The sequence below is a fragment of the Ascidiella aspersa genome, chromosome 2 (genome assembly GCF_963924565.1).
Source record: "Ascidiella aspersa chromosome 2, kaAscAspe10.2, whole genome shotgun sequence".
In the NCBI taxonomy this organism is placed as follows: Eukaryota; Metazoa; Chordata; class Ascidiacea; order Phlebobranchia; family Ascidiidae; genus Ascidiella; species Ascidiella aspersa.
The window spans coordinates 13,409,957-13,423,594 of NC_139448.1; the positions used below are offsets into that span (position 1 = coordinate 13,409,957).

The window sequence follows — 13,638 nt, forward strand, 5'->3', positions numbered from 1 at the left end:
AAGCTTTTATTAGACAGGTCCTCAAATGGAAAGCACTTCACTGATTTATAGCTGTTTATTTAACACACAAAATGTTTCCCTCACGCAACTTTACAGCATAGACCTTTTCGTTTGAGTAACTGAAAAATTATAGAAAACACTGTAGAATCAGTTGGAAAATTGATCCCAAATACGATTTTTCCATATACTTATGCGTAAAAATTGACACTGTCGGATAATCTTGTTAATTAAGGTCTTATGTTTTTCAGGTCATTTAAGTTCTTTTATTTTTGTTGTTTTAGAGCCAAAGTAGATGCATGACATACACGTTAAGTTTGTATGAAAATAAATTGCACTAACACTGTGAAAATGTGATGACATCCAACAGTCCAGCTGAAAAAACCATGGTGACACCAACTGTGGCAAATCAAGAAGCCGGCCTCTGCAAAGTGCAGGAAATCGAAGAAGTCCACCGCGGTGGCCGTTTTCACTGCTCAGTAAGATGCTTTACCATGGCGGTGTTAGCAAGTGCCTACTTCACCATGGTAAGAACCAAGCCGCAGAAACGGTATTGCTTTACAATATAGAAAAGTATTTCTTTTCTGTTAGGACCACATTTTACAAACGTACAATTTTTTTAACCATAAGCAAATTATCCAAAACAGTCGTTATTTAATTTGGCACCAATAGCACTAAAACTATCGAACAACTGTCACAAACGAACAACTGTCTACGAAAATCAATCGTGGAATTAGGTTTTTGAGAAGTTATTTTTTGTCTTATTTTCAGGGCCTTAATCTGACGATTTTCGGACTGACACTTCCTTCTTTGGCTGAAAACATGAACGATACCATTAAAAGTCTCGGCCCAGCGCTGGTCATGTTAAGAGGCGGAGGATATCTTGTTGGGTCGGCACTGTGCGGAGGCCTAGAGGGGTAAATTTTATTTTTGTTCTTAAAAACATTCAGTTATTTTAGTAGGCGTCTTAGTTGGCTTCACAGTTACAACGCAGGCATGCAAGAGTTCTGTTTAAATCAGGGCTTCTCAGCCGGCTGGGGGATTGACTTGTTTTATAAATATATTTGCAGGTGTTTTTTTTCTTGTGTGTATCGGTTAAACGTTAAATGGGTCATGGGGTAAAAAAGGTTAAGAACCATTGAATCCCTTGTAATCAAACTGGCATAATTTTTAGGCAACGACATGACGAGTAACAGCTGTACGCTTTGCTTCTTAAAATACCGAAGTTTGAGTGACAGGGCCCCGAATTGGGGCAAACTTCCCCTCCGTCCCAAAACAAACACCCCTGTGTGGGAATGAACGTTCAGGAATTCCGCCAAACAACCGCGCTGGTGTGTGACCGGTGAAAAATAACTACTAGTCATCCGTTTGCTTATCCGTCAACACTGTCTCTTTTTTAAGTTAATATTGGACTCTACTTTGTTGCGCGACTTTATAATTGTCTATGTTATGTAGGTTAAAAAACTTTTTCGAATATATATTCTTATTGTATGTTATGCTTAAATAAGAAAGTCGAACATAGTAGTATGTTTAATAAATAGAGTTGTATGTTTGGGCCAGAAATAAAAATTTTAAGACTGCTTCAACTTATTTATTGGTAGCTGTATTTCATCTTACACCATAAAACGTTTGTATTTATAGAATGGCAGACTGGGTAACTTGAAACTCGCCTAGGCCGCGCGGTAATTAACAAACCAATTGTGTATATAAGACTTTTTATTTAAATGGAGCCTAATATACTGTCACAGTTTAGCGTACCTAAAACTAGAGCCCGCCGCGGGCCACGTATCGAAAACCGCAGGTTGCACACTCCTGAATGAAGAGATGCTTTGCAGGGGTGTTTTCGGGCGAGACCAACGAGGCAACGACCAACGTTAATTCAGAAAATCAAACAATGTTATTTCTACGACGTAGAAAGACGTAGAATCTACGTCTTACAATAAAATGTCGGAAACATAATGTGCCGAAAATTTAACTGTTATGTACTATTTTTTTGTCAACACCAGGGATTTCCGATAATATCAGATCAGAGCCGATACTCTATGCCAAGTGGTAGTAGAAAACTTTCAAACGCATACTTATCAAACAATAGTAGGAAATAACTTAACACTTAAGAAACTTTTGGCCTAATTTACCTGGAAAAACTCTGAACGTTCCAATACTGTGGCTTGTTTTAGCATAATCACGACGCTACTTGGTATCGAAAGATACTTTGTCCAAAATATCGGGTATCAATATCATAAATATCAGGTATCGAACACCCTATAGTCAGCACTTAGCGATATGTCATTAAGCCTAACGTGGACTGACTTTTTATTGCATTTAAGGAGATTGTTCCGTACACACCTCTTTGAATGCTTGTAACGCAAGTTAAACGAAATATTTCGAGTTCTCTTTTCCATAAAAAAGTACGAAGTCTTGCATGTTTGCAGGTTGACTTTGGTAAGAAAACTGTTAAACTATCACGTCACACTTTATCCTTATGCATTGCAGGAAGGTGAACATCGGCCACATCTTGCTTTCTTCCTTGCTGGTTGTTTGTGTCGGCCAAACCTTGACTCCACTGATCTTGAATAAGGCAGCACTTTTCGTTTCTTCCACATTCACCTCGGTCGGACTCGGAGCCTTGGAAACCGGTCAGTTGAATACAATTTAAAAACGTCACAAAAAAGTTGGTTAAAAAAAAAGTTGGTTGCGGCAACACGCAATAAGACCCTTTCAACAATCTAAGGCAGAATGATCTATAATACCAAAGTATTAGGACCAGCGATATAATAGAGCCAAATACCCAGTAATATGTACGACGGATTAGGATAAAAAAATCATCTGAAGAGAACCTAAACCTTTTCGTAATAAGGCATAAATGGACAAAACAGCGCCTATAAAACTGTAGTGGAAAGTATGGGACGATTGCGGAACTTCTATCTGGCTTTAGCCGCGTTTTGGTGTCGTCGTTTGTGCGCCCTAATTTAAATAACGCTCTTGGGGCCCCGCTGTTTTGGCACCGGATTTTTGTGAATCACCACGTTAAATTACACCATAATGTAATCCCGGAAAATAATAATCGTTTTTCTACATATGCACATTCTGCTGAAACAAGTATTTCCATACGACCTAAACCAGTGATTCTCTACCTTTTATGCTTCCTGGCCCCCTTTGATAGGCTCTCAACCCCCGTTCCACTCTGCTTATAACAAAATCCCTAGCATTCTATTTACGTGTTTTCAGTTGTTTTACCTCTCCAAGTTAGTAACTAATACAGCCTTCATACGAAGTCCAACGAATAAATGCACTTGCTTTCAAATAGTTTAACAGATCTGTCATTTTACTTTAAATTAACTTAGTTGGTAGTCATTGCAAAGCTTGTTGTTGTAGGCCTACTCAGTAGTCTTTTTTAATTTGGCTTAGTTATATATTGAGCCAAGCGAATGTCATTAACATACGTCGAGACGATTTCTGGATTTCGTTTTATGCACGCAAGATCAGAAAATCCAGCTTCGCAAAGATAGTTATAGTTGCGAATTAAACGCACATTATGACGACCTTCTTGCTGAGTGACTACGAATCTCGAATAGACAAAAACTGGAATCATCATTTTTGTTATTAAATGGCAGCTCCATTGCAGTCGTAAAAGTGAGAGTCTGTGCTTTATAACGCGTGACGTTTTCACGCCGATCAAGGTTTGTAGTTTACCGCGGTAAGCTACCCAGAATACTCCTAGCAATGATTCTAGGAGGTTAAAAACAGTAAATAATAATTAATCTAATTACCAACATAATTATGTATGTTGTAATCGACAAATTCAATTACAAAAGATTAACTTTCTGAATAACTGCCACTTAAAGAAGTTGTTTAAATTAGAGTGCATAACTGATAACAACACGAAAAAACTACACAAGAACATTAAAACAGGATGGAACCAGAATTGGACAACTAGCTCTAGTTTTCTAATTCAATAAATTAAAGCAAAATGCGGCTAATTCTAATTCTAATCTAATTTTTGAATTGCTTGTGGGCTGTAATTCTAGTTCTAATCTAATTAAAATTTTACCAAAAATGCTTCTTTGTCCAACGGCATTTTTAGTCTCTTAGTCAAAACAAAGAATTTGAAATAAAACTCTTATGATGGGACGCGACTTGTAGGTGATGTTTACCGTCTAAAAAGAATATGATATGCTAAAAGGCATAAAACTTAACACACCCTTATTCACCATTTACATTCTTATTGGATAATTCGCAATTTAAATGAAATTGATTGTGAATAATTAAATGTAATTCTAGTTCAAATTCGTTTTTTTTTGACAATTCGGTGATTTTAATTCTAATATAATTTGAGAAAACTCAAAATTATCTAATTCTAATTCTATTCTAATTTGGAAAAACTGAAATGTTCTAATTTTAATTCTAATCTAATTTTAAAAACCTAAAATAATTCTAGTCGTACAAGTCTGGATAGAACACCCACTTGTTGCCAATACCTATTTTTTTGATGAGTGCAATGAAAACAATGTTGTGTTTTACTTACACTTCATTAGAAATGTGATATGATTAGGCAGTTAAATAATCTGTTGCAAAGAATACAACGTAATTACTGCCATTGATGCGTTATTATTACTTCATAATTACGTTGTACAAAACCAGCTAAATATTGGCCTAAAGTTGACCTTGAGCAACCCCGTAGCGCACTTTGTGCGTTTTAAGATTGAATGTCTGTTTTGCAGCTTAACGCCCTTTAAAGGAAATCTCTGTACCTCGAATTACACGCTAGTTACTCGACGAACAGCATTTGACGGACACTTTATGATAAAGCGAAGGTTATCACCAAGTAATTGGTCGGCCGAACAAACGCTAACGCCGTATATATGACTTCATTTAACGCAGCACAGAAGGCTAATTGTTTCGCTAAAGCATTATGCAGCGTTAATCCATATTTTCCCCGATAAACGAATAAATTATATCGGTTCACATTACCCGACATAAACGGCAGAAGTTTTGTAATACGCAGGGAGGCGACTGTTGAGAAACCCTGACCTAAACAGTTCCAACACCAGGAAAAGTTTTAATAACGCCATACTTACTGCCAGCAATGCGTTACTGATACTTGACAATTTCGCTGCTCTTGACCTTGCACGTTAGCTGCTCGCTCAATAACTCTTGATTGACACTTAATGATTAGGCGAAAGTTATCGCCAAAGTAATTGATCGCCCGAATATCGTTTCAAACATTTGGCAACAAAATGTGATTTAATAGCGCCGCCTAGCTTTGTTCATATTCAAAAGGTAGAACATATTAATCGGAAGGAATTTGCTAAGTTGGAAGAACTTTTATTACAGAATGACATGATTCGCACGTATTGGACCTTTGGGCAAAAAAATTTAAATACCAAACTAAAGATCTGTATATGGGTTGCGAACCATATGTTGCCGACCGCTGATTTAGGTAAATCCTTAACGGTTTTAGAAACATCGTAATTTGAAGATTCTAACAAAAAGACTTTGAAAATAAAAGAACACAAAAATGGAATACAGTTTTCCCTAATATAGACGCATACATAGTATACAAACCGTTATTTTACTACATAACAAGCGTGTTTGATCACCGTCCAGATAAATTCAGTCAAGTGTAATTTTATACATTGCAATCTGTTATCGTGAAGACGACAAAATGCTTAGTTTTTTGAAATTTTGTTGAATGGCATAAGCAATAAGCATGTTGTGGGTCGTTGTGTCTTCCTTGGTGTTACCCCTGCTTATCGTCACTATTACAAATTACTTTAACACGACTGTCGACTATAGTTAGGTTTTAAACTGCCTTGTTTTCACTTTAAATATTTTTTTTGATGCATTATAGGCCTATAGTTGTTTATCGTATGTGTTATCGTTATAGTTGGAAACGTGTGGTGTCTTCAGCTTTGGGGAAAGAAGGTCGAGCCTCACTTGCAATTCCTTCAGTTCTGCGTGTGCTTCGGCTGCGCTGTCATGCCGTTCATGGCGATGCCATTCCTCAACGAAAACTATCTTGCGTCAGGTGGATAATAAGCGTAATTAACTCAACCAGGAACTAATATGTATGTAGCCTATGTCAGATACTAAAATTAGGTTTCTGGTCACACAACTTAAGCGGCCCTCATGGTATTTATCAGTTGACATTAACTTAAACGTGAGCAATGGGTTAGAATCGATTTAAATCTGCTATTTTAGCGATTCCGGGGCCGGTAGCAAGAATTCATTGACATTAAAATAAAATGTTTTTTTTTTATTAATTTTTTTAATAGTAAAACTACTGAATGAAAACCAATCTAAGTCAAGTCATTTAAAAACAGGCCCTGAAGTGTTCTTAAGTTAATTTGTAGGTTGTTGACTGTTATTATAATATTGTGAAACAGAACTATATTTTGTTTTTAAGAGAACATTTGGTGACGGTGAAATGGCCGATTGCAAGACTTATTTGAAATTAATTTTCTTGTAGGCCCAGAGTTCGACGGAGACGTTACAATTCTCACCATAGGAGGGTCGGACATCCCTTACGTCAGCGTCATTTATTTCGTCATAGTGACGTTGACCGCCTCGGTGGCTCTTCTTGGCGTCGCCTTGCGTTGTCTGCCCAGTGCTGGACAGGCCAAATCGCAACAAAAGAACACGATCGCACAGGAAGGAAAGCATTTTAGGTGGACATAATTACATTGTAATATATTCAGGCGCTTTGCAATTTGGCAATACTGAATAGAGATTGCCAGATTGGGCACTGACATGCAACAGGGGTCGTGGCGTTGTTTTGCGCAATGTGCGCAAAAATGTGCACGCGAAAATGTGCAAAAAATGTGGGCACATTTTAACATGCCTTTAAAAGTGTAAAATGCCTTTAAAAGTGAACATTTTTGAAGGCATTTAAAATGTTCACACATTCTGAAAAAAGTGGCATATTTTTCAAGACATTTTAAAATGTGCGCACATTTTTTGCACATTTTCTGCACATTGTGCAAAAATAGTCGCGTCCCCGTTTCCTGACATGTTTTCGTTTGCCATATTTGAATATATAAGTGCCGCAAACTTGTATTATACTAACACTAAGAATAATATTTAGTAGCGTTTGTAATTGTCAAGTCTATGTAAAGTTGTCAGCTTAGGTTCGCTAACAATACCTCATATTTCCGATAAGTAGGTTCAATTATGTAGGTTGGTTTAACAGGCTTCTGTTTTTCTGCAATCGCGAAGAATTCGTTTCTAACAGATTGCTTTTACCTGTTTTTCTTTAGAAGAGGGATGTTGATTTTCATGTTTATGTTCTTCTTCTTCTACGCTGGCATGGAGGCCACATTCCTTGCATTTCTCTTCTCGTTTTGTGAGATGGATAGCGACGGGCTAAGATACTCCAAAGACGGGGCGTCAAAACTGAACGCATTATTCTTCTTTAGCGTCACCTTCGGACAATTTGTCGCCATTTTCTTGTCTAGGAAATTCTCGCCGACCGGTAAGACCGAGGAGTTTATTTTAGTCGGGCTTTGTTTATCTAGGAATTTAACGTTCTTGGCTGTATAAAACTAGATTTACAGATTTACTTCGATAGGTTGAACGAATTAGGTTGATCAAATGTTTAAGTGTTTTCTGTCAGCGAGGACAAACGCTTAATCGCGCTATATCGTTCTCATGTTAACATGTGCATAATTAACCGTACAATTTATAACGACTAGCATTACGCAAAAATGATTTTGGTATTTTCTGGTAGCAAATTACGCAAAAATGATTTTGATATTTTCCGGCAGCAAATTACGCAAAAATGATTTTGGTACATTCTGGTAGCAAAAATATCTATCTATCAGTGATTCTTAACTTTTTACGTTGCAAGCCACCTGTTATATGAAAAAGTTATAGATGTATTTGCCCCAACAACAGTTGATATAATTAAAGTGCACGCCATAATTAAGATGCATTGACCCTATTCGGAAGGTTCATTAAACAAACACGACGAAAAGCTCCTCGAAGATATGAGTGGTTTAGTAAACTCCTGTGCTTGATGTGTGAACAAGTAATTGCTATCCCGCTATGCGGCAAAAAATGGCAAAACGTTTTTAACGCACATTCTTTTCCAGTGAGGTAACCTAGCCGTGGGCGTTATGAATGAATCGCGATTACACGAAAAATGAAACAAATATTTACTCTTTTTTTGTTAGGTAAAATCACTAGTCATGTTAAAGGCTCGTTTACACTACAGCTGCGCTGAGCTGGGCGTGAAACTGTTCACACTGCAGCTGAGCTGAGCTTGGCGTGAAATTGCGTTTGTACTATGGCTACGCAAGATACTAAGCAAAATCACTTTCACACTTTGATGGCAGTCGAGCAAAGCGTGAAAATCGCTCCAGAACGATACGTTTTGCTTAGCTGCATGGGGCTTGAGTTTAGCAAAGCGTAAAACGTTCGCTACATCGAAATTAAATGTAAATTAGGCTTTGCTTAGCCCAGCGCAGCTGTAGTGTAAACGGGCCTTAATAGTGGGACACATATTACAAAAATACTTTTGCTAACGTTTTTTGTAGGCCTACTTTTATTACTCGTCTGGTCTTGGGTGCCAGAAACCATTTATCAAATTGGTCACAATTAAACGTAGATGTCTCACCAAATAAACAGTTGACACTACACAGTTTCATTTGGTTAGAAGAAGTCTTCTTTAAAGAATGTGTGCAAAAGTTGTCCAGTATATTTTAACATTCTATGGTGCATTTCGTAAAAACCCTAAACGTAACCTATCATCAAAACCGTATGAACGCATCAGTCAATGAAAATTAGTTTCTTAAAAATCCATTTCTCTTGTTTCCAGAAAAAATGGCATATATTATCAAATAAGTTGGTTCATTTCTCTGGAACCAACCACTTATGTCAAATCGATGCGTGATGCGCGTTTTAATATTTACGCTTTTACTAACATTAGTTTGACAGAAAGGGTTGGTGGTTTATGATCAATCCATGACACGTCGATTTAAGTTTTTACAGTAAAGTTTAAGTTGCGATTGCCAGCAAAATCGCTGTTCGACAAAGTCAACTGAATTTAACCAAGCAAAAATCAAATCATTTTTCATTGCAGCGATTGTTTTTGTCGATTTGCTTGCCCTCCTGCTGTCCACTGTAGCAATGGCCTGTCTTCCCTTGTACGCACAAGTCGCCCCGAGGCTTTTCTGGGTTGTACTGTCCCTGGCTGGTCTGTCTGGGGCCAGCGTTTATGGTTCAATGTTCCTCTGGGCCGAACGCTACATCACCGTGAACGGAAAGTAAGGATCGCGCATTTTTGATATCATACGTGTTATATTTGATTATATTAAAGTTTTTCACATACAACTGGTCCTAAAATTTAAGACTTAAAAGATTAATGGCCTAATTTTAAACAGTTGGGCACAACCCTTGCATTGTGTTGTACGATAAAGTCCAAAGTAGATCATTAACTCTATGTTACCTCACAATATTGCAAATTACGAAGCTGGCGAAGTTCCAAATCTCATGGACAAGCATTCAGCATCTTGCATTTTGTAGTTGAGATTTAAGATTGTAATTTATTTGGCGGACCGGCAGGAAAGTTGACGCGGACCGGCGGTTGAGAACCACTGTTTTAAACAATTTAAAGACGACGTGCTGTTTAAATCGTCGGCACCACCAAATAACAAACAAAATTGGCTATACTACGCTAGTTAGGTTTGCAGTAGAGTCTTTATTGGGTTTATTTTGTTTAGATGCGCAACATTTTTAAATTTACACACTTCCTAAATGAACACATGTACATACACATGTATGTTTGTTAACAACTGTGATCTAGCCCTTCTGAAGCTGCCTTTTAACCAACGATTACGGCTTACGTATTATTTAGTACACCGAAAGCCATTGCAGACTCATCAAATCTGTCGATCAATGATGCAAGGCTAGAAAAACAGCGAGGTTCGAAACTGCAGTGAGGTTCGAACTCACGACCTCCGGTCATACCGGGATCGTCGCTCTAGCAACTGAGCTACACAGGCTCATCTTTGATCGACAGATTGATTCTGCAATGGGTTCGGTGTTCCTTCGACCTAAATGATTCATTTTTCAACAATTTTGTTATGCCTTTCTTTATATTTTAACATAGGGCCGCGAGCATTTTTATCGTGGGAGCGTCGTTAGGTGAAATGATGCTGCCCTTTCCAGTGGGGAGTTTGATTGAGCAAATTCCGATGACATTCCTCTACTTTGAAGTGGCGTACGCGGCCGTCCTCATCCTCCTATTCGTAGTCATGGTGCACATCGCTTCATCAAAAGGAACGCGCTTAAAACGGTAAGCATATGAGTCACCCGGACATAGTGTTTGATTCGCATGCCGATATCTAAAAGTTTTGGCAAACAGTACTTGCGTCTACACATGCCATTTCGATTAAAAAGGCACGTAAAGTTCCTTGCAATATAATGACAGGCACATACGTCAATATTAGTTCATCGAATAAGTATACTAATACTTCCATATTTCCTATATTTAAATATGAAAGCTATTCTATTATTCACAACAGGAATGGTTTAAAGTGGTATCTGAAATCACTAAGCGTTTTATTATAAATTAAAAAAAAAGTTGTTCTGCGTTTATATATTACGAGCCGAGGCCCAGGGAATGGCCACCAGGCCATGCCAACTTCTAACATAACTGTATATGTTTGCCAACTTTTACTAATAAATACATTCTGTTTTATTTTATTATTTCCGTTTGAACGTTTTAAAAAGATATTCAGCCGAAAAGCGCTATGCACATTATGGCATATTGCGCCGTGCGAGCGCATAATCTTTAAAAATGCAAGTTCTGTTAAATTAGACTATAACTGTGGTTATTTAGAGCGATATATGCGAATCTTTTTTATATGCTTAATGCGTCACGTGTTATTTTTTTAAAGCTAATTAAAACCACGTGAAAGCAAATTTGTTGTATTTTAAAGATTAAATGTTTCTGGACGTAACCTCGTGACGTTGCCTTAAAAATTTAAAAAAAATCCTGGATCTGCCCCTGATGACAAGATATTTGTTACCTGCGATAATTAGGAATCGCCTACACAGCTTCTTTTACTTTGTGGCGTATTTTATAATTTTTGGCAACCTATCGTTCTTAGATTTTCGAATGACGACAACAATGGTAAAGCGAGGAATGTTCAAGAAGGTGACTTTTCAAACGGACTGCTGTAATTTAAGCGCATAAAAAGTCCATAAGTGACGCTTGCAACCGGGATATGACGCCAAGACGCGAAACACAATCTGTGAGTTTGGTCGGAGCAGAGTTGAACAAAACCCGGCGTTTGATACAGCGCTCAGTGTGGCGTATCGCTCACCCGCGGATCCTCATTTTATTATTTTCTGACTTTGTTGGTGACGTAACGCCTTCCCAAAGTCATTTCGAGTGTTTCCACTCAAAACCTCGAAATGTTTTTCTTTTTTTTTTCTTTAAGAAATGTTTTTAAATTTCAGGTAAAATTAATTTGGTCAAACAATCGGAACTTTGATATTAATAGGTAGCAGTGTCCAGCTGCATTTTCAACAAAATTATATCAAAAAACGTACCCCATAACTGCAACGTACCGCTGTGCAATGTGCATTACCTAGCTATCGCTTTAAATATTGTTAAAGTATAGATTATAGAACCATTTTGATGGAAAGTATATAGTAAACTTGTTTTTGTTTCCGAAAAAGACGCCAAAACCATGCAGTATTTCTACTTCGTTTACAGACGTGTGTGATTTTTATTTTTCGTTTCTGTGTTTTTGTTTGAGTAATTAGTTCAAACAGTTCGAAATCAAGTTCCAAATACTAAAACAATTTTTAAACACTGTCTGTTATATTATCACTCGATAATCTAGCTTGGGAATGTCGTTCTGTGTAGCCCCAGTACCGAGTGGTCCTTCAATAGCTCTTGAAAAATAATTTTGAGCCGCAACAAATAAAGTTTCCGACCACTGTTATATGCATAAGGTATCAATAGTTGCTCATTTTTTACTATATATAAAGGCGCAAAATATAAAGAAAATAGTGCTTAACAGCAAACAACAAAATATTTACTTCACTCGCGTACATACAACAAATTAAGTGGCTCAGGAATAAACCACTAACAACTTTAGGGCGCTCTGTAATACCACTTAATATAGACTATTTTATGACATTTCGTGTTGACCTTTCACGTGGAATTACGTTTTCACGCCGCGACGCCATAATCATTTTTGTAATCATGAATTGTTTTCTCAACCGTTTGCCATGCTGATTCAAAACTATATACAGAACTTCAGTGATCGAACATATTAAACGTTATTTTTAACAACCCCCAGTCCCTATATTGGTTTATTACATTAAATGAAAGAAACGTCTACTGTACACTATAACAGACAGCTATAAAAAACGATAATATTTTAGAAAAGCAAAAGTGGTTTTGTTTACAGCAGCACTGGCAATCAAGAGTGCGCATAGATCCATATTATACAGTTGGACACCTTCAGTTAACATATCTTTCAGCAGTGTTGTAAACAAGGTATTTTCAATAAATAACAGAGACGATTTAAATCTTCCAAAAAGTATCCTTCCATCGAAGTTCGTTTTAATCCAACGTAGGGTGAATTATTGCATCATATGTATTTAGTTGGGTCCATCTTGTTAAACTGAATTATTGCATCATGGGCGGCTCGGGCGGTATTCCCTTTTTTCAATAAATCACGTATAAGTTTACAAGTCAAGTTTAGTTGGTCACCTATTTGTATTGAAGCTGAACAGTGAGTAAATAGGTCAGTGAACAGGGCTGAGAGGAAGGAGGTTCAGGCCATGCCCCCCGATAAATTCGCGCAAATATCTAAACGTATCTATTGTTTTTTTTGTCAGTAAATTTATTTCGCCCTAAAACCACAAACTTTACAAAATGCAAATTCTGCTATTAACCATAAATGTGCCGTTATTTAGACAGTGTGCGTATCTTTTTTACGAGCTTAATGCGTTAGGCATCGCTTTAAATTTAAAATATTCACAATTTTAACCAAATAAGCGCAACATTTTTGCGAAAGCGCGAAAAAATATTGTATTTTATTGGTTTTAATTGAAAATAGGGATGTATTGGGTGGGCACAAAAAATAGTTTTCTTATTGCTCGATATATTGAAATTTGTAGATTAATTTGACTTAAATTTCACTTTGTAGAGTTCACACGGACGAACATGGCGTGGTATGTACGGCGTATTTGGGCTCAGTTGTGGTATTTAAGATGTTATTTTTTGTTATTGTTTAGTATACCTAACAACTTGGCCTGACGTTAGCGCAATTTTCTTTAATCAGGGCAAACCACATCGAAAAGAAACTAAAAAAAAATATGACGTAAAAACTCGGTTTCATATTTGAAAAAAAATATTATTATCTTGTTTTAATTTCTCCCTTAAATACTTGGCTAAGATGCTAGAACCTTTTTTTCTGGTTGTGGTGTTTCGTTTAAAAACTTTAGTTCCCTTGAAAATTCAAAACGTAACGAATTGGAAAGTTTTAGATATAGAGACAAGTTAAAGTAAATTTTGCATAAATTTAATTAAAAAAATGGTTACCTTTAGGTTACCACAAGGGGAAACTATCTTGAAGATTGAAGATTTCTAATAAACTTTGACATTTATTACAATAAACA

At 36.9% G+C, this 13,638-nt stretch overlaps 1 protein-coding gene across 1 annotated transcript; it reads left to right on the plus strand.

The window, feature by feature from the left end:
• The first annotated feature begins 257 nt into the window (after positions 1-257).
• LOC146163802 (sodium-dependent glucose transporter 1A-like) lies at positions 258-12,303 on the plus strand. Its single transcript, XM_083381826.1, has 9 exons — positions 258-524; positions 769-914; positions 2,491-2,633; positions 5,885-6,025; positions 6,467-6,665; positions 7,254-7,468; positions 9,077-9,260; positions 10,106-10,291; positions 11,109-12,303. Exons 1-9 carry the CDS (start codon positions 354-356, stop codon positions 11,179-11,181), a joined length of 1,458 nt encoding a protein of 485 aa, XP_083237952.1. The 5' UTR covers positions 258-353; the 3' UTR covers positions 11,182-12,303.
• Positions 12,304-13,638: the final 1,335 nt, after the last annotated feature.

Bases quoted from the DNA above. Each gene is read 5' to 3' on its own strand.
- LOC146163802 (XM_083381826.1), top strand. From the start codon at position 354: ATGACATCCAACAGTCCAGCTGAAAAAACCATGGTGACACCAACTGTG. The intron at 7,469-9,076 runs GTAAGACCGAGG...TTTTCATTGCAG, and splicing joins TAGGAAATTCTCGCCGACCG to CGATTGTTTTTGTCGATTTG. The intron at 9,261-10,105 runs GTAAGGATCGCG...ATTTTAACATAG, and splicing joins TACATCACCGTGAACGGAAA to GGCCGCGAGCATTTTTATCG.